Source organism: Eurytemora carolleeae, unplaced genomic scaffold (genome assembly GCF_000591075.1).
Source record: "Eurytemora carolleeae unplaced genomic scaffold, Eaff_2.0 scaffold629, whole genome shotgun sequence".
Lineage (NCBI taxonomy): Eukaryota > Metazoa > Arthropoda > Copepoda > Calanoida > Temoridae > Eurytemora > Eurytemora carolleeae.
Genome location: NW_019396768.1, coordinates 124,153 through 145,663, shown reverse-complemented (window position 1 = coordinate 145,663; position 21,511 = coordinate 124,153). Strand labels below are relative to the sequence as shown.

Genomic DNA, 21,511 nt, shown 5'->3' with positions numbered 1-21,511 from the left:
AACCGTCCAAAGACAGGTTATGACACGGAAAAGGAGATTTGAGTGTGTGTGTGTGTGTCATGATTGTCTGAGGACATAAATGTGTTCAAATGTGGTCCAGAAAGTAAATTGTTGCGGCTCCTGACCGCTGCTTCCCCCCTCCTCACCTAGAAATTGGAAATTTGTGATTTACTATTATCTTTCAAATGATTAAAACATTATATTTAAACACTTAAAGTTTTAGTTGCTTAGAAAATAAAATGACGGAACTTATTTAAAGAGAATGTTGGGCCAAAACTACTTTAAAGAGAATGTTGGGCCAAAACTACTTTAAATAGAATGTTGGGCCAAAACTACTTTAAAGAGAATTTTTGGCCAAAACTACTTTAAAGAGAATGTCATGGACCAAAACTATTTGAAGAGAATGTTGGCCAAAACTACTTTAAAGAGAATGTTGAGCCAAAACTACTTTGAGGAGAATTTTGGGCCAAAACTACTTTAAAGAGAATTTTGTGACAAAACTACTTTAAAAAGAATGTTGGGCCATAACTACTTTAAAGCGAATGTTGGGCAAAAATTTTTTTTTAAATCTACGTTCCTTGTTAATAAAAGAAAATTTTACGTTGCCTTAAGCTATAGTTTTCCAATATTCATATCTATAAAACCATAACTTTGTTTAACATGAAGTTACACTTTTTGGACAAGAAAAGTAGATAAAAATTTCAAAATTTTGTTGTAAATTTTTGTTGTCTGCGTGTGATATAATTTATATGAAGGGTAGTCAGCGTTAAACGTTTTGAATAAATATACAAAAAGATTGAACGAATCATGGTATGAATAAAAAAGTAAAGAAATGTTCTCTCATGTTTATTGGGGCACCCTGTACAATTATTTCCAGAATCAACATAAATAAAATATTAAAATAATCATATTTCAAAAGCTTGATTAATAAATTACCATCCTAAACCAATGAACAATCCCTTTAAAAGAGTGATTAATAATAAATGAATCAGGGTTGTACTAGTGAAGCTTTTTTATAATTATAAAATAGCAACAAGTAAGTAAACATTATAATAGTTATTCTCTTATAATTATAAAATAGCAACAAGTAAGTAAACATTGTAACAGTTATTCTCAATTCTCAAACATCCTAATTCTAACCATTTTAGTAGATTTAAAAGAATTGTCATTATTTTTTAAGGTGATGCTACTAATGAATATATTCATAATGGATGATAATGATGATGATGATTTTGCTAATAATGAATATATTAGAATGATTGATGATGCTGAAAACGATGATGATGATTTTGCTATACTAATTAATATAATTAGAATGAATGATGATGATGATGTTGCTACTAAAGAAAATATTTAGAATGGATGATGATGATGATGTTGCTACGAAAGAAAATATTTAGAATGGATGATGATGATGATGTTGCTACTAAAGAAAATATTTAGAATGGATGATGATGATGATGATGATGATGATGTTGCTACTGATGAATATATTTATAATGGATGATGATGCTGATAATTAATGTTGCTAATAATGAATATATTTAGAATTTGTAGATGATAATTATGATGATGATAATGTTGCTAATAATGAATATATTTAAATTGGATGATGATGATGATGATGTAGATGTTGCTAGTAATGAATATATTTAGAATGGATAATTATTATGATAGTGATAGTGTTGCTACTAATGACTATATTTAGAATGGATGATGATTATGATGATGATGATGATGTTGCTAGTAATGAATATATTTAGAATGGCTGATGATGATGATGATGATGATGTTGCTACCATACTTGATGGAAGCTTTAATACCCGCCTAGGCAACCTAGATCAGGTTAAGATACATTAAACTAGTTTGGGAACCATGCATTGCCCAGGTTACTCAAGGTTACTCTCGCAGTTTACCCGCACTTCGTCGTAAATTACGATTTTAGATATTTTCCCCGATAAAATTAGCTAAAGACATTCCTGTGGCTCTCCCGAGTTCTCAAATCAAGGGAAATTGGTTCAGGGGTTCCTGAGTTATGATCGGACAAACAAACAAATAGAACAGACAGACAAACAGAGATTATAACTTTATGTATATAGATATCACGACTTTTCCCTAGAAAAAAGGAAAAACATGTCGTCCCATTTGGTTCAGCCGTTTTGCGATCTAGAAGGAACAAATACATATATAAATGTAATTTATTCTATAGAAGAAAATGATATTAACCGATTTACTTTTTGTCAGTTTTAAAATTGAACCATAATTTGACATGTTCAAAATCTATACAGAGCATGCGATTTAAAAACTTCGGCACGGGTCGTAATCCCTTAAACCTGACTTTAAGACCCAATCTTCACAACCCAACTCTGACAACAGCTTGTATCACGTGATTGACAGCTGCAAGATNACCCTAAAGCACTCTGTATTCCCTGTTACAATCAGTTTCCATTAAAAGATTTTCGAATTACAAATTGGTGTTTTTGCCATTCCTCCCTCCAATTAATCATCAGCTGTTTAGTTTTAAACCATCAACAGAACGTCTTTTATACTGTTTTAAACAAATGAAAATAATGCAAAACTAGAGTAAAGTGCAACCCAGAAAAGCTTCTTTAAGTTCTAAATATTTTGTTCAAAATAAAAATTCTGTTTGGCTTGGCAACTTTTTTTTTGCAGAATCTTTCCTACTTTCTGAAAGGTTTCACATCGATATGTTTAAGCAAGATATAAAGCAATATTTATTAATACTTATTTTGACTCAAACTCTTAACTAAATGAATATAGAAAAATTACACTTTAAAAGTTTTATATAAGTTTTTAATAATATGCAAAAAAATCATTTCTGACACCCCTAGGCTTAGTACGCCAATATAATTCACCAGAACTATACTGCAGTCCTTCAATTATCATACAGGGAAATTTTCATCTTTCTAAACATCCCAGGGAAAGATTTTACAGGTTCTTTTCGCATTTGTGTTTTAGCTAAATTTACGAAATGTGAAAGTTCACAACCATCTTTAAACCATTTTTTTTAAATTGCGAAACAACATTGACAATAAGAAGGCTTCCCTGCCCCCCTCCCCTTTACAACATCACGTCACGCCTTATCTTGCACTGTTGCAAAATGTAGATATATTTATTCACATCCATCTGCCTCTGGAATCATTCAGAGCATGGAGAGCAGAGACATCTGGCGGCCAACTAATCGGTGTTTTAAGTTGCTACAGAAAACATAAAAAAAATATTTTGAAATATCATCTGTATACGAATGCGTCAAAAAATTATCGATGATTTTATGTTGTAATATCTGACTAATTTTTTTAGAATTAAAATTGATAATTTTTGCGATCTGAGTCGAATGTTGCAACTTTCTGAATTTGTATGGACGCTACGTTCTTCAGCAATTTTCTCCTCATATAGACGCAACAGATAGAATTAAGATTAGTAGCGATCACTATCGATAATTTTTCGCCGTAAGCCTATACCTCTTTGATTTTTCGATGAACTCTCTCTCTAAACATGTCCAGGCTATATTCAAAGCTATAGGGTGTTCTGGGAGAATTAGAAAATTGTGTCATGTCCACAATACTAATAACGTTATTAGCGTTCAGGGTTTTGTAAAAAAATATATAATTTTCTTAAATCAAAATGTTAAATAATTTTTTTTGTGTTTTTTAAAAACTAAACTTTCATGGAAAACAGACAGACAAATGCTAATTGCAAAATTACTTTTAAAAACATTTTAGGTGCAAATATGCAAAAAATGGAAGAAAAAATTGCGAAAAAGGCCAATTATAGACAGTCTTTAAATCGTCACCGTATTTGTTTTCAGAATTGAGTTTAAAATCAGTAATCCCACTAACGAGGGAGGGGGTGCAGAGGCGCCATGAGCCCCGAAAAAATGACCTCCGAGCCTCAAGATTTGCAAAATGATCTCCAAGCGACGCAAAATCGTCTCCATGCTTTTTAGTACGTCTCCGAGCCTCCGCGATTTTGTCTCCACGCCCCGCATTTTGGTATTTTTTGCGGAGCTCATGGTGTCTCTGCAACCCCCTCTCTCCTCCGACCCTTGTCTGTAAACAATGAAAAAACTAGATATTTTACGAGGAGAATCAAAGTTCCCCTTTTTTGTTTTGCATATTATCCAAATGCGTAAACAATCTCTTCACCCAGGAGATTGGAGGAGTTGTGCTGCCAGGGACTAAACCAAATCCTGTTGTCCAAAAACCACAGGTATCTACAATCTACATATATATAAATATATACTAGGCTTTTAGGGCGCTCGTGCCCATCATCTATGATGATGATTATATTTAGGATTATGATGATGATGGTTATGAGTACTATGATGATGATGATGATTATGAATACTATGATCCAGATAACGATGGCAATCGTGCACTAGGTAAGTTACTTTTTTAACACATCATAAACATATATTAATAATGGAACTGACATCTCTATATCTTTGAAACCTAACAATGTAAACCTTTGGCATTTTAAACGGTGAATATTAGATTTAGATCTTACAGAATTAAAAGTTTAAAAGGACTGTAAAATCAGAGTTTGTAAACTGTGTTCCGTCCCTTCGTCTTGTCTACTTGTTTGTATACAACAAACATCATTACAAAATTCTTTTCGTTTCTGGTAACTTACATTACACTATCGAATATTTTTAACCAAAACAAATTTAGATTTTTTAAAGATTTCATTAATTCCATCATTAATAGATGAATACTTTGGAATATAAAACATTGTTATCCTTTAATAATGTACAGTGAGAACAAGAAAACTATGGAATAGGAAGACGACTTTTATACTCATTTTATGACATGCATATGAGACACAGCAATTAAGTATTGTTATAATGCACGGGCAGCCGTAGTACATTTGAATTTCCGAGCCGGGTCAACCTTTCCAGTCCCAGTTTGTACCGTACCTAGCTCTATGGACAGGACTAGCCGGGGCAACAAGGTTGACGCGGTCAGACTTTATGCTACACATAGGTTGAATTTACTTTAACTAAAGGGACAGAGGTGCATGATTGGCGTTTGTCTATTCTACATATTTTTGGTTATCACTCAATGAAAAAAGGGTTGTAGTAAAAAAATATTTTATTATGAGAAAGAGCGGCGCTAAGCATTATGAATGTTTAATGAAAAGGTTTTGTTATGTCTTTTTAAAGCACTATATTAAGGCCTAAATAACAATATTATTATTTGATTAGGCCCTGTTTCCCCAGAACCTGTGCCTATTAGAAAAAGCAAATGGCATCCACAGGTTGGTATTAATCAAAATACTAAAATAAAATAATTTATTTTTTTCCCATTTTGCCAGGTTGGGTTAGCTCCCAGTCCAAATGTTAAAGATGTTGGTAGTAAACTAGATTCTAGAAATAGGAACTATAAACCCCACACACCAAGGTATTAATTACATCTTTAGGTCACTAAACTCCGCAATGTAGGTCATTAGAGGTCATTAGAGGTCGGAATATAATCAGGATAATCAAAGGGACTGTAAGCGTAATTCCAAGTGACCCTCTAATCTTCCAATTAACAACGTTCATCCTTGAAACTGTTATCTAAACATCAATGTGGAAGATATCGTCGTTTTCACAGCTTAAAAAGTGTTAAATTCTGATAACTCCAATATGTTTTCCTGCAATAGAAATGCGCAAGTCCCCCTTTTTTAGAAACTACTATTAAAATAATCAGTATTCAAAATTGATAAGTTTCTAAGGGTACCGTTGTGAATTGAGCGTTGTCATCTTCGCAAGGAAGATCATTTGAAATTACGCTTATAGTCCCTTTAATTGACGAGGATGAGAGAATGAGAATTAGGAAATGTGGATGAGTATGAACATCCTAGTAATGAATAAAAGTATAAATATAAGGGCAAAAAATAGAAAATATGTTAGTTAAAAGAATTCATATAAAAATAAAATTATCTATTATCTGACATTATGATTATATTTTTTTAAAATTATTTTTTAAATATGCTTTAAAATGAGCTCAATCAATACCTATCTATGTTGTTTACACCTCGAGCTTTCCTTGCGGGCATTTTAGTTTCATTGTTATATTTTTTTATTTGAATTATTTTTTAAATATGCTTTAAAATGAGCTCAATCAAAACCTATCTATACTGTTTACACCTCGAGCTTTCCTTGCGGGCATTTTAGTTTGATTCTTTTATATTTTAGGAAAGTTGAGATATTTAACGATAAGGAATATTTAAAACGAGTAAAGGTGAATTAATGTTTAATTATGTTTTAAATAGATTTGATTTATGATTTGATAAATTTTCTTATTTCATTCCAGAGTCCTAAGTTTGGTCGGAAGAGTAAAAGTGCTGTTGTGGAGAGTACACGAACAATACAGGTGATATAACATATATCACAGTGGGTTAAAATTTTTTATAATGGGACAATTATTAGACTGAAAGAGGGACAAAATAGCCAAACATTTGAACAAAATAACCGATCAGTGAAACGGGAACAAAATAACTTAATTTGGGACAAATTAGGCAAAGAGTGCCGAGTTCGACTAAAATCCAAACGATGGGAAACAAAAAAAAACATGTTAGGACAAAAAAGCCAATCATTGGACATAATAGCTGATCAAAAGGACAAAATAGCATATTAAAAGGACAAAATAGCTTATTAAAAGGACAAAACAGCTGATCAAAATGACAAAATAGCAGATGAGTAGGAGAAAAAAGCTGAATAATAGGACAAAAAAGCTAATCAAAGGGACAAAATATCCGATTAACAGGACAAAATAGCTGATTAAAAGGCCAAATAGCTGATCAACAAGTCAAAATAGCTGACAATAAGTCAAAATAGCTGACAATAAGTCAAAATAGCTGATCAAAAGTAGAAAATAGGTGATCAATAGGACAAAAAATAGAAAAAAAACAATGAATGGGTATGAAAAAGCAAACAGTGTATAAATAAACCCATACAGATAAAGAAATGTTGACATAAAGTGGGAATAAATAGCCAAACAATGGGAATAAATAGCCAAACAATGGGAATAAATAGCCAAACAATGGGAATAAATGGCCAAACAATGGGAATAAATAGCTTAACAATTGGAATAGAAAGCCAAACAATGGGAACAAATAGCCAAACAATGGGAATAAATAGCTAAGCAATGTTAATAAATAGCCAAACAATGGGAATAAATAGCAAGAGTGTGGCTAACAATGAAACTGAACCAAAAACATCTTAAATGTTTCAAAACAAAAATGCTCTTAAAAATTTTATTTGACATTTTATTCGAAAAAAGACGTAAAAATTTACATTTTAAAAGTATTCCAGAGTCCTGAGGGAGAGTTGTTATCTTCTAAAAGACAGCAGAGGAGTAGAGAAGGATCATTGTACAGGGTTAAAACTGCAGACGTGGTAAATATATTCAACAATGCTTAAAGCTAAGGTTTCCTCCGAAATTTAAAAAATTTTTGCACAAATTTCGCTCGCTAATCCTTATTTTGTCGGTTGCCAAAATGAACCGCAAATTACGCTTTTGCGAATCAGAAAAGGGTATAAGTGCAATTTCGACAGAGCTAGATATAAAACAAATCCGCCCAAGATTTTACTGTAAAGCGGGATGCAAATTTGTGTGCAATTATGAAAAATGCATCCTAATTAGTTTGCTTTGTTTGCTGTACATGCGTTTTATTGTAAGAATTTATTGATATGAAAAGTTTCATTTTCTTTGTTAAATTTTTATTACAATTGTTATTTTAGAAATAAAAAAAAACTTTAGGTCTCTCACACTCAGTATGAGGCGGCATTCTCCAAGAAAGGATATGAAGTCAAACCTAAACCTCAGGTAATTATAGGTTTAAATCCAAACCTAAACCTCAGGTAATTATAGGTTTGAATCCAAACCTAAACCTCAGGTAATTATAGGTTTGAATCCAAACCTAAACCTCAGGTAATTATAGGTTTAAATTCAAACCTAAACCTCGGATAATTATAGTTTTAAATCCAAACCTAAACCTCAGGTAATTATAGGTTTAAATCCAAACCTAAACCTCAGGTAATTATAGGTTTAAATCCAAACATAAACCTCAGGTTTATTATTTATATATATTTCAGGAGGATTGGAAAGCTAAAAGTGCGAGGTTACAGAAGGAACATGAGCAGTTGCAGGTTAGAAATAAATTATAAATAATATAGATTTATAAATAGTGATTTTATAATAGTATAACAAATTTTAACATCAAATACACTTAAATATTGCTTTAATGTCGTCTTCCTATTCCATTGTTTTGATTATCACTGTATTTAAATATTTAAATATTTAAGGTTGACATAAAACGAATGGAGAATGATAATCGGAACGGACATTACAAATATTATAATTCTAATGGAACCCAGACCTTGGATAGGTATCTAAATAATAAAATAATTTATCAAAATTAACATAATTAATAAATTAACCATTTCTAAATATAAATAAAGCCCCATAATAATCTTACCCAGCAAACAAAAACTCAAGTTAAAATCGAGTAAAACACGACTTTTGCCTTTCAGAAGTAGAGTTTTAATAGAGTTTAAAAGTGAAGTTTTCACCTGCAATAGTCGTGCTATATCTGGATTGAAACTCGACTTTTCACCAAGTTGGGGGGCTGTAAAAATCGATGTCGACTAGATGATATCCGGATGGTTTCTGGATGATTTCTGGATGATTTTTCGATGATGTATGAATGATATTAGGGTAATATCTTGGATGATATGGAGTGGAGTATTTATCAAATTTCAAAATAGAGTTTTTTTTGGCAATAGTCATGCCATATCTGGGTTGAAACTGGAATTCAAAATGGGAGTTAAAGTCGAGTTTAAGTGGAGTTTTGAAGCGGAGTTTAGGATATCTATTTAACATCTAGTTGTATCATCCACTTCTGTTTCCTGGGTAAAAATAACTATTTCTAACTAGAAGATAAATATTAATACATTTTATGATCGAGATGCAAGAGAGACAGTCTTAGATTAATCCTTCATTGTAACTAGAAAAAAGTTCCATTTAACATTTCTGAGTCAATTTTTTTTTTCTTAAACTTCTTATACATTTTCAACATTTATGTTTTAATTTTTATTTAAACAATATTATTTTTAAAATAGAATAGATGATTATAGGTGCAAATATATTGGATGCTCACACCCTAGACAGTTCCACATTTCTTCTTCTCCTTTTTTCTTCTTCGTTATACACCCTCCATCATGTTTGGCGAAATTTTAAAAGATGCCACCTGCATTCAGAACCTTGTGGAGAGTAAACTTCTGAAAATAAGAAAAGATTTTTTTTAACATTTTCCGAACCCAAGAAAATTATTTGTTTTTTTAGAACAAAAATTAAGGTTCTGTTTAAAACTTCCATTACATTTTAGAACAAATGAGAAGTTATCTTTAAACAATTATTAATAAATAAACATTTCCGCAGCAAAAAAGGGTTTAATTCAACATTTCCGGAAAATCGGAAACCTTACTCTTATTCCAGGATGACCTCTGCAGAGAAGAAACTAGCCGAGGTTGACCGGCAGAGGAAACTACTTGAGAAGGAAGAGAGAAACTTCTTGTTAGATAAAGAGAAGTCACAGAAGAAACTTGAGGTTAATAATAATAATAATAATAATAATAATAAATAATTATTACACTAGTAATAATAACAATAATAATTATTACACTAATAATAATGATACTCCTAGTTAGAGGAAAGGAACTTCTTGTTAGAGCTGAAGAGAGTTGAACTAGCGAGGAAAAGAATTGAACAGTTAGAGAGGGATGAACTCAAAATGATGGGTAGGAAGTTTGTTTACATTTGTTTATTTGTTTACATTTGTTTGTTTGTTTACATTTTTTGTTTGTTTACATTTGCTTGTTAGTTTACATTTATTTGTTTATTTACATATTTTGTTTGTTCACATTTATTTGTTTTTTACATTTCTATGATTGTTTACATTTGTTTGTTTGTTTACATTTGTTTGTTTGTTTACATTTATTTCTTTATTTAAATTTGTTTGTTTGTTTACGTTTATTTATTTGTTTACATTTTTTTACATTTATTTGTTTGTTTAACTTTGTTTGTTTGTTTGTTTAGATTTGATTGTTTTTTAACATTTATTTGTTTGTTTACATTTGTTTGTTTGTTTACATTTGTCTATTTGTTTACATTTATTTGTTTGTTTACATTTGTTTGTTTGTTCACATTTGTTTGTTTGTTTACATTTACTTATTTGTTTACATTTGTTTGTTTGTTTACATTTGTTTGTTTGTTTACAATTTGATTTTTTTTGTTTACATTTTTTTTTTTGTTTACCTTTGTTTGTTTGTTTACATTAATATTTTTCTTTACAATTGTTTGTTTGTTTACATTTATTTATTTGTTTACATTTATTTTTTTAGAATTTATTTTCTCTACATATATTTCTTTCTTAATATTTATTTTGAATTATATTGATTTCTTTTACTTTAGAGAATACACAAGCACTGGAAAAAAGTGCAGATAAAAAGCTAAGAATTTTAGAAGAAGAAAGGTATAGTTTTCTTTTTCCATAATAAACAATTTCTCAATATGTTATGCTCTGGTATGTTTACAATTAAGGCAGATTTTTCTCTTTCTTATTTAAGAAATTTTTTTATCAATCAAAAGCCTGGTCCTTGAAATGCCATGTCTATGAAATGTCCTGTTTATAAAAGGGCCTGTCTATGAAATTTCCTGTATATAAAAGGGTCTGTTTATTAAATGTGCTGTCTAAGAAATGTCCTGCCTATGAAACGTCTTATCTATGAAATGTCCTGCTTCGAAACGTCTTATCTATGAAATGTCCTGTCGATGCAACATCTTATCTATGAAATGTCCTGTCTATGAAATGTCTTATCTATGAAATTTCCTGTCTATGAAACGTATTATCTCTGAATTGCTATGTAAATGAAATGTCATGTCCAATAATTTTTTTTGGGGGGGGGCGACGCACGTTCCCCCCACTCAGGAGCTCCTAGGGGGGGGCAAACTTTGAACTGTAAGCTCAAAACATTTTGCTTCTTGGATACTTTAAAGGTACACGTACAGTCCAAAACCCTAGCAAGCACTACTTTATCTCTCCTTCAAACAAAACTAGCAGAAAAAAACAGCAAACTAATTTTTATGCTCTTACCTCTTCAGTTTCAGATTTGAAAAGTGACAAAGCTCTGAGTTCTACAGTTTACAGGTCTATGGGGAGCACTGCCCCCCTCCTCCCCCGTGTACGGCCTTAACTATTTAATGACCTACAATCAAATGTCATAACACCGGTAATCATTTTTAATCTCAACATTTTGTTAATATTTAGAAACCAAGTGAAAGACCAAAAGGAGCATCTTGAAAAAGAAAAGGTTTTAGAGGAAGAAAGGTGAAGTTTAAAAAATGTAAATAATACGACTATTTAGAAATAAATTTGTGTACTTTATCATTCTTACTCACTTCATGATGATTTTTATTATTAACGTGCCATAAAGTAATCATCACACTTTAAATTAAATATGCTGACATTATAGCACCGTGCTAAAAATCGAGCTCCCATTCGCATTAGCTGCATCAGGGTTATTGTGAACGAAAAATCCTTAAATCATTAAAAGACGACATCTAGTGTTCTTTTTGTATTGTTATTCATCTATAGTCATTATTTTTTTAGCGTAATTTAACAAAGACATTAGAAACCCAAATTTCAGATTACGCTTTCCTGAAAATGAATGAAATATTCTCGATATTTGTCTACAATAGAGACAATTCCTTACAATTCAAGTTACTGTGCGCGTTATTTTAAGTGAACCTAATTTTGTATAGAGTGGGTGTCTGATTCCCAATAGTACCCTTTATACCCTTTAAATGATCAAGGATGCCGAACTTTTTCTTAATTATCTACAGTACTTGTTATTGTTAAACAATCTGTTTATAAGCTGTTAAACAACAATATTGTTATATATTTAGAGAAGTTTCCAAAAATGAATATTTACATTGGATTATTTAAACCCGCGATAATCATAGGAATATAGATATTAACTTCTGAGTGCTGTGTTGAGTTCATACAGTATACGCTAGCGGTAACTTCGGGTTTTCGGTAATTCAAGCATTAGTTTAGAGATAAACACACATAGTTTTCTGTACTCTATGATCAGTCAGATATTCAAAGGAAACCTTTGTAAATCAGGCATTCCCCTCTTTTTATGGAGGGTCACTTAAACTTACGCAGTCTCTTAGTCTCTTAGTCTCTTAAATGCTAAAGAAAGGTTAATCCTTCAGATTACGACTAGAAGAAGAAAAAAGAAAGTTTGAACTTGAGAAAGAAAGGAAAGCTCTGGAAGATGAGAAGAAAATGTTTGAAGAATATAAAAAACAATTTCAGCTTGGTTTAGCAATGGAAAGGTAATTTTAGTTTAGTTTAGCAATGGAAAGGTAATTTTAGTTTAGTTTAGCAATGGAAAGGTAATTTTAGCATGGTTTAGCAATGGAAAGGTAATTTTAGTCTGGTTTAGCAATGGAAAGGTAATTTCAGTTTGGTTTAGCAATGGAAAGGTAATTTTAGCTTGGTTTAGCAGTGGAAAGGTAATTTCAGTTTGGTTTAGCAATGGAAAGGTAATTTCAGATTGGTTTAGCAATGGAAAGGTAATTTCAGCTTTGTTTAGCAATGAAAAGGTAATTTCAGCTTTGTTTAGCAATGGAAAGGTAATTTTAGCATGGTTTAGCAATGGAAAGGTAATTTTAGCTTGGTTGAGAAATGGAAAGGTAATTTTAGCTTGGTTTAGCAATGGAAAGGTAATTTTAGCTTGGTTTAGCAATGGAAAGGTAATTTTAGCTTGGTTGAGCAATGGAAAGGTAATATCACCTTGGTTTAGCAATGGAAAGGTAATATCACCTTGGTTTAGCAAAGGAAAGATAATTTAATTTATGTGTCCTTTAGTTTAAAAAGTATCATAAACCAAAAACTTGTAAAAATACTATATCAATAATTGTTTTTTTAATTTTTATTTCTGAAAATTGACAATTCAGACCCGAAGCTGTAAATAATAAGAAACATCTACTGGGGTTCTACAAAAAAATTACTAAATATGTTACATCGTTTCTGTTATAAATTCATTTTATCACGTTATGGTTAATCTTTAAATAAATAGAATGTCAATTAAAGATACGATCACAGACCCAATAATCAATTTTGTTTAGGGAGTCCATGGAAAGGGAAAGGTTTGAGAACTACACAGTCCCCAGAAACCAGTATTATGATGATGATATCAAACCTTTGAGAATTGATCCATTTGATGACTAGCATCACTACTAATGCCCAATATAATCTGAGCCATGACAACTCTTGTATTGCACGGATATTGAGATAAATGCTTAATTTAGATCTTTTGTTAATCTGCAGATTTATTTAATATTTATTCGATATCTCACATTGTAATCGTACCCTGGATATCGAGATCAGGCCATCAGGATCATGAGTTACCAACAAAAAAGTACCCAGCTCTGTTTAATTAGATCATTTCCATTTGGTAAAATTTCAGAAGACACCATTTTCAAACATTGACCCACATGCTTTAAACAAATTCAAAATTAAAACACAAAAGAATAGAAAAAAAACTAAATTAAGCGAAAATAAATGTTTTTAAAATTTTGAACTTTTATTTATATTATCGATATGATATATCACATTCATAATATGTTACAGTAATCATGGGAATACAGAGAAATAAGATCCGTCGTTTTTTCAATCTATAAATTAGAAACGTTGCTTAGCAGTAAGGTATCCTGGGACTGATGAAGTTATAAAGTGGATATATCATGATTACAAGATTTGTAAAATTACAACTATTTTTGAGATTTTTACTTAAAAGATTGAACTGAAGACGTCTTTTTATCCAGCTTTTTATTAACCCTATTCCTGCTGGGGGGGGGGGTCAATTTGACCCCCTCTGTAGTTTTTTTTTACATAACTCAAAAAGTATTGGTCTGAGGCTGTTGAAATTTTCTAACTTTTCCTACATACCCAAAGCCCTCCCTTTAGGCCTAAAACCGGGCTTTAATACTAACTGCCTGAGTCCTCAGGCACACTGCCTGAATGACTGCTTTTTCCTGTAACAAACTAAATCTTTGTTTTGACCCACTTCCACTTGTCAGATTTTGATAAAATTTAGCTTTTTGGAAAGCCTTTGACATAAGGAAACGAATTGCACAAGTTTTGCGAAAAAATTGCAATTTTTTTGCAAACAACCTGTCAAAGGAAATTTGCCCTTTTTTTAGTTTTTCTTGATTAAAAATCAGGTTATTTTAAATTTTGCAAAATTTTTTGCATATTTGAAATGGCATGGTCAAGGGCTTTTCAAAAATGTATAGTTTTTCATTTTTTGGACAAATTTTTTTTTGCAAACATTTTTACTATTTAACTGGATTTTGTGATAAAATTTTTTTTTGCAAATTTGAATTTTTTTTGCAGATTCTAAAAGTAGAGCACAAGAGCTTTCCAATGATGTATCATTTGTCATATTTGGACATCAAACATGGGATATCCTGGTTTTAAGTACCCCAGTAGAGATAGGGTTAATACTAAATTTGAAGTTTAAAAGAAGAATTTGTTAAACATGGACGCTGGCAGAAGCAGACTCTTTTCAACTAAAAACAATCCTTCAGATAAAAAATAGAGAAAAATTCCAAAAATTAATTTGGTAGTTTACTTTTTACAAGTAAACTACCAATAGAACAGTGATGTAACCTGAAACTCTAATAAGCTTTAGATTTACGAATATAGTAATGTTTAGAATTCATTTGTATAATGGCTTGCTATGAATCAAATTGGTTTAACACTTTTAACAGCGTGATATAGCAGATTTTTTAAATCTTTGTAAAAGGATTTCAATAAAAATTTTTATATTTTATATTTTACATTATGTTGAAAAAAAATATTTGGTTTAAATCTTTTTCATGAAAGTCAAATTTACAGGGTGTCCCACACACTTGAGAGACGACTTGACTTGAATATCGTCTTTGATCATAGATCTTAAATAAATTAAAACAAAATATTTCATATCTCTGGTAATTTTGACAGCACGAAAAAGTCAATTAGTTCAAGAATTCTACTCCTAAAATTGATTTATGAATGACAGCGGCAAATTATTTTCGTGGGACACCCTGTAGTTTAATATTTCTCTGAACTAATGGATTGTTTTCCTATTTCCATTGTTAGCTCTTCATCTAAAGGGCAGAGTGGATATATTTCTGAGCAGGATTCACCGGATTTACCTAGAACCAAGGTTATAATGCAAGGAAAGTTATTTCAGAGGTGTGCGCATCTTTTGTACTGCAGTGTACGGTCTTTGGGCGGTAATGTAAATACAAGACGGATGTCACACCATGACATGGGAAACATCTTTCACATAAAAAAAATCAGTGAAATATTCTAATCACAGCAAACTATTATGTAGATTATTATTTCAGAGGTGTACATACCGTTGTAAATCGGGCATCGCCATTTTTGCATGAAAGGTTCCCAAAAATTACCCAATTACAGTCCCTTTAATGCAAACAAACTGTTAAGTGTACACGGACATCTTCACTTTCAACAATTTCCTGGTGACAATTTAAGTTATTTGCAATTTTACCTATTTTTATGAATATTATTTAGTTGTTAAATTCCGCCATTTTGGTTTTGTTTACCTTTCTCCGCTGCTTTTAGAAAGTCGTCTTCTTCTGATTCCAAACCAAGATCTCTATACAACATTAGGTTACAACACTCACAATTATTTAAATTCAAATTGCAATGATGCATCTTTCTGAACGGCGAGGAAAAAGATATTGTTTTTTTGTTTCAATCTCTTTTTCAGAACCAATTAACGAGAAATAATTAGATAAATTTTTAACTAGAAAATTATTGATATATCATTCATCCTTAAGCAGACAAAGGTGTAAACGGAAACGTTGTGAGATGGGCACACGAAGTCAATTTCTGGAATCCAAAAATGTTGTCCAAAAGAGTCTGAACCAGTCGGGCCCAAAATTGTAAGAATTTAACATGATCTTAAAGGTTGTTTATAACAGTTAGGATTATAAGCAATGCCTTAAATTCATTTTTAATTTTCATAGAGTTTGAAAATTTACGAAAAAGCAAATGTTTTTAACAAAATTTTACTGTCTGATAATGTAGAAAGGAAAAAATGTTCCAGAAATAAATTAAAAAAACACCTCCAGTAGAATCCTGTTTTGAAATAAATCTTGGTTTTCTAGGCATGACTGTATTAGGGGGGGGGTGTAGGGGCGCCATGAGCCCTGCAAAATGAAGTCTCAAAGCCTCTGGATTTGCAGATGAGTATTAAAAATGACCTGGCCGTACCTCTATCCTTTAGAATAGATATTATAGAAGTACTGCACCTAATTAGAGAAATAACTGCATAACTATTTAAAGATTAAATATTTTTATTCAAAAATGTTCTTTATTATTTCTAAAATATCTACTCTAACGTTTAGGGGTAGCGCCGGGTCATTTTAAATACCCATTTGTTAATACGGAGACCATTTTGCGGGGCTCATGCCGGCCCTGCACCCCCTCCCTCACTGTATAGAATTTATTCATAGTGATCCTCCACTAATGAGAGGGATGACAAAGTTCACAACGGTACCCTAGAATTCTTCATCTGATTAATTTTATAATTTAAAAGTAGTATTTAATTTCTGATAATTCCTCCATTAAAATACGCAAATAACATTTGTGGAGAATCCACATATGAAAAAAGTCAATTTTCAAAAAACAAAAGCATGTGATGTATATACTTGGCCAGATAAAGAGCTTTCAAGGGTGTTGCTGTTTATCAGACATGCCAATTTATCAATGGAGGAACACGTGAAAAAGTTAAAATTAGGTACAGAAATACCCACAAAGGATGAGACTCCAAAGACGACTGTACAGAATTTATTGAGCTATTTTTCTTACACCCATGCTTTCCTGCATTTGAAAACACGCTTTTTAAATTACGAAATCATTATTATGCAGGCAGAAGTTCAAATCTAACATTCAGATAGTCATTGATAGGTCGTCGTTTTCTCATTAGTAGTGGGTAACCCTGTATAGTCCCTTTAATCCGATACATACCTGATAAGGGCTTTATTTACTGCATGGTTGAATATCAAAACATGTTCCGGGGTTTCTCCTTGGCTTGGTGGGGCAGGGTTAGCCTACGGTGTTTTATGATGTGAGGTCATACTAATACGTTTTTTATTAAGTTTTTTTTACCGACTTAAAAAACTTATTGGACTATTTAAAGCAAAAAATTCTATCAGTCGTCTTCCTATGCCAGAGTTTTATGGGTAACAGTTTTACCTGACATATATTTTTCAGGAGACATTGTTTCTCTTTCGTCCCTTGATTTCTAAATATTTAAAACTTTTTAAAATATCAAAATAATTATTTTTTAAACAAATTTTTTAGATAATTTACCTCAGCCAGGCAGATATAAACCTTTGCACAGACTCAATAAGGTGTTTGGAAGCTGAGTCTTTAATGTCGTCTTGTATAGAATTGTCAATGTCGTCGTTCGAAATTGTTTTGTTTCTTGTGACATTTAAATCAGTTTTGATCATGTTAAAAACTGCCATGGGTAAATTTAGAAGTAAGCTCTGCTCAGATATTTCCCTAAACAAATTATGCAGTATTTTTTAAATTTTTTTTTGATTATCAAAAGATTGTAATTAACATGACAATAAAAACATTCCGTCGACATTCCGAGCTTAGATATTTGATGCAATTGTTGTCGTTTATATCAACAGGATGAGAATGAGTTTAGATTCCAATTTTTCCCCCAAGCTTTCAAACAGCAGTATCACTTAATTAAACAGTTAAACAAATCAAAAAACATGAAATATGTAAACGCTTTCAAGCGCTAGCAGGGTCGGATACGGGATTTAAGTGAGGGGGGGGGGCAAGATTTTTTTTGACTTAAAATACTCAAAAAGACTCTTTCCCTTAAGCATGCTATTGAAAAGCTATTTTGAAAATAGGAACAAAAAATTCCAAATCCAGGGGGGGAACGAATGTCCTCCCCCCGTATCCGCACCTGAGCGCTAGCAAACACGGAATGATTATTTCCGTGATATTATTTTTTATTATTCTAATTTCAAATACACAGTACTTAATTAGAATAAGTTTTAAAATCAATTTTCGTATAATCTAGTTTGTTATAACAACAGTAACTCATTAAATGTTATACAATTATGTAACACAATTGTAAACATTTAATAAGAAACTGAAAATATAAATATTTAGTTTTCGATTTTTTGTATGTTCTATTTTACCTTCTTTTTCTATTAACCATCTGCATACCCTGAACAGAACTCTCTAAGGTCTGGAAGTTGTTGTTATTGTTGTCATTATTTCGGTTATTGTTGTTGTTATTGCGGTTGTTGTTGTTGTTTGACACTACACTGAAATACAAATTCAATCCAAATTATGAAATAGGTTGGTTTCATCATTGACCAATGATCATTTCACATAGACTCTATGCCTTCCACTTTACAAACGATGATTTTCCGTTATAACTATAAATCAAATGATATTTTTTATTCACCTAATTCATTATAAAGTTTATTTAACAGTTTAAAAAATTCGAAATTGAAATGAATAGTCTAGGGAATATACTGTATTAATGTACTCTACTGCATATAATTTGTGAACATTTACATGATTTGTACACTTTGAACTCCCTTTCAGGCTGAAAGGGACTGAAAAAATTCATACCGAGAGATTCATTAAATTCACCTCTAATTTATATTCTATTCTCTATGACTCCGGTCTTTCATGATTATTTTGACAGATTTGACGATCGTTATGTAATCCTTATTACCTGACAGCATTGAAGGCAGCAAGAAGAAAAGAAAGAAAACCGAAAGTATTAAAACCACTTCCTCCAGAAACTCCGTCCTGTGTTATAACAACAGATTTTTTTTCTTCAACTTTTTATGACAACTTTTTTTTGATTGAGACAGTCAATGGAATGGGCACCATTTAAACATTCCATTCACTAAATAGGATGATTTTAAGTTAAAGCATAAAAATTGAATTTGCTTCTTAATGACAGTTGTTGTTTATTTTTACCTGGCAGCCGCCATTTTGTGGTGAACTGTCAGCTGTTGGAAAGAAGACGACATCTGGCTGTTCTTCAGCTGTCGAGCCAGATTCACTGCCGCGCAACTTTGTCATTCTGTTTTATAGTAAAAAAATATATTAAAAAATTGTCGAGAATTTAAAAAAAAACTATTTCATAACAGTTTTAAAGTGAAAATCAAATCATGAATTTCTTACCTCTGTCGCATATGTGTCGACTCTGAGAATTTTGTTCTAAAATTAGAAGTTTCCAACATTTTCCCCGAATAATGGGTATCATCTTCCTATTTATAAAACAGACGGATAAGGATGAAGTAGCCCCCTTCCATGCCTTATTCACAACGGTTTGTAAAAATACCTGTAAATCCGGGTTCCAAAGCTTACTGCTGTCAGGGTTAAGTACTCCAGAACCTAGATATAAATATCTACGTACTTTTTTTCATGAATTTGACAATTTGTAAGATTATTCTACATGATATTTGTAGCCTGGTATGGTATATCCGATCAACAACGGCACCCTAACTGATTATTTTCTATAGCATGGATTCCCTGCAAAAGGGCAGGAAGATTATCAGAAACAACAATTTTCAGGTTGTAAAGAATATTAGCTGAAATGACCGGCGTTGCCCGTGGAAAAAAGAAAGAAAAAATTATTAAAAAAAAGCTGAAAAAAATTTTTGAATTTGTTTAGCGTATGTTACTCCCGGGACACCCCTGGGTTCCCTAAAAAAATTCAGCCTATTTGGTCCAGAAGTTTCGCCGGCTGTTGGGAACATAAATACGAATGTCTTGTTTTATTATACAGTCATAACCAGAAAACAATGGAACAGAAAGACGACATTTAAATAATACCTAAGCGTTTTGATTTTGTTACAAAGCAAATATTGTTACTAGTAACTTAGCAAAGCATTTTTAAAGTGAAATGGGTCTATTTACACTGTACAATTGTCATGTTTAATGTTCATTGAACTAGCTGTAGTCCTAAATTGAGTATAAAAGTCGTCTTCCTATCTAAGAGTTATCTGGTTATCACTGTATAGAACGAGAAGATATATTTTTTACGTTATTGATAAAAAAGGGTTTCAGGGTTCTTTTCTAAATGGGGGAATGCTTCTCTCTACAAGTAGGGTCAATAAAAATTACAAGACCGTTTAAATAAAAAATTGGTTCTGGGCGCTAGAGAGACAGGGGATAATATGCTTTTTAAAGATCATCTCCCTCTTTTCGAAAGTAATTTTCCCTCAGTAGCATAAAGGTATTATTAATTGGGGAAAACATAAATTTTTAAAAATCATGATTTTGTACGATTTAATTAAGACACAAAAGCATAGCCATAGAAATTAAGACACTTAATGTTTTTTAACTCTCACTGTATTTATACCTCTAGCTTGTTCAAATGGAGCAAGATGAAACAAACTCATAATTCTCGTTCTCGATGATAAAGATTTAAAGAAACAGTGTTTTCGAAATTATAACTGAATATAACTGGACATTCACCTCCACACTGCACTGAAGACGACATTTGAAATCGTTACGATCAAGTAAAAAACTTTGCAAATGTAGGATTTCAGTATCTATATATATATATAAAGTTGTAATCTCTGTTTATCTGTTTGTCCGATCATAACTCAGCAACCCCAGGACCTATTTACCTCAAATTTTGATTTGGGAACTCGGAAGACCCACGGGAATGTTTTTAGTTGAGATTTTAAGTTGAAATGATCGAATATAATAGCAAAAGATTAGTTTTCCGGTAAAATCGTTTCAGTGCGGGTAAACGGAGAGAGTAACTTTAAGTAATCTTGGCAGCGCTGAGTTCCCACGCAAGTAATTTTCTATATTTCAGTTCATTAAATATGAGATACTAACTGAAGAACCCGGCGTTGTCATAGATAAAGATAGATTGCGCATAAGACGACATTTTTCATCTTGAAAGATATAAATGTACAGAGATGTTTTAAAGATATTCCTATTATATAGATTAACTAGGTCGGTTGTGAACATTGGCTGTTCTTATGTCATTGAGTACTTGTGGTGTACATGAGTTTTGTAGAGAGAAATTTAAGTTAGTTTAGTCCTTCTCATGTCCTCCTCCAGTTCTCGTCAATATGATATATTGCTCAGTGAAATATTGTAGTTCAAATAGTTAAATTAAAACACCAAACTACCCCGCTTATCATGGAAGTACACTTTGACCCCTAGAAGTATGAGTTCGCGGACTGTACAATTCTTGAAGATTTTACGTACATAAGCTATCTATGTTTATTTATTTATCTATGGGCGTTGTGCGTAGCATTTGAAAAAAAAACTTCAAAATCTGAAAATCTAAATATTACCCAAAAAATTTCACTCAATTTGGTCCAGGCTAGGCGTTTGGTCAGCTATA

At 31.6% G+C, this 21,511-nt stretch overlaps 2 protein-coding genes across 3 annotated transcripts; one reads left to right on the top strand and one right to left on the bottom strand.

The window, feature by feature from the left end:
• The first annotated feature begins 996 nt into the window (after positions 1-996).
• On the top strand, positions 997-13,653 carry LOC111708451 (inner centromere protein A). 2 transcript variants are annotated; one of them, XM_023481828.1, is made up of 18 exons: positions 997-1,036; positions 1,764-1,845; positions 4,171-4,230; positions 4,315-4,402; positions 5,225-5,277; positions 5,335-5,420; positions 6,200-6,245; positions 6,318-6,377; positions 7,319-7,402; positions 7,767-7,832; positions 8,102-8,155; positions 8,312-8,394; positions 9,504-9,615; positions 9,712-9,805; positions 10,479-10,539; positions 11,335-11,394; positions 12,285-12,407; positions 13,203-13,653. In XM_023481828.1, exons 2-18 carry the CDS (start codon positions 1,765-1,767, stop codon positions 13,303-13,305), a joined length of 1,314 nt encoding a protein of 437 aa, XP_023337596.1. In that variant the 5' UTR covers positions 997-1,036; position 1,764; the 3' UTR covers positions 13,306-13,653. The 2 variants fall into 2 exon arrangements, with proteins under 2 accessions (XP_023337596.1, XP_023337597.1); XM_023481829.1 differs by lacking the exons at positions 11,335-11,394; positions 12,285-12,407; positions 13,203-13,653 and adding an exon at positions 11,175-11,271.
• LOC111708452 (M-phase inducer phosphatase) lies at positions 13,640-20,584 on the bottom strand. The gene is made up of 13 exons (XM_023481830.1): positions 20,507-20,584; positions 19,484-19,536; positions 19,324-19,409; positions 19,117-19,222; positions 18,866-18,942; positions 18,318-18,446; positions 17,464-17,658; positions 17,347-17,395; positions 17,119-17,201; positions 15,690-15,742; positions 15,204-15,275; positions 14,584-14,648; positions 13,640-13,972 (listed from the first exon to the last, which is right to left on the bottom strand). The coding sequence occupies exons 1-12, from the start codon at positions 20,544-20,546 to the stop codon at positions 14,596-14,598; spliced, it is 996 nt and encodes a 331-aa protein (XP_023337598.1). The 5' UTR covers positions 20,547-20,584; the 3' UTR covers positions 13,640-13,972; positions 14,584-14,595.
• Positions 20,585-21,511: the final 927 nt, after the last annotated feature.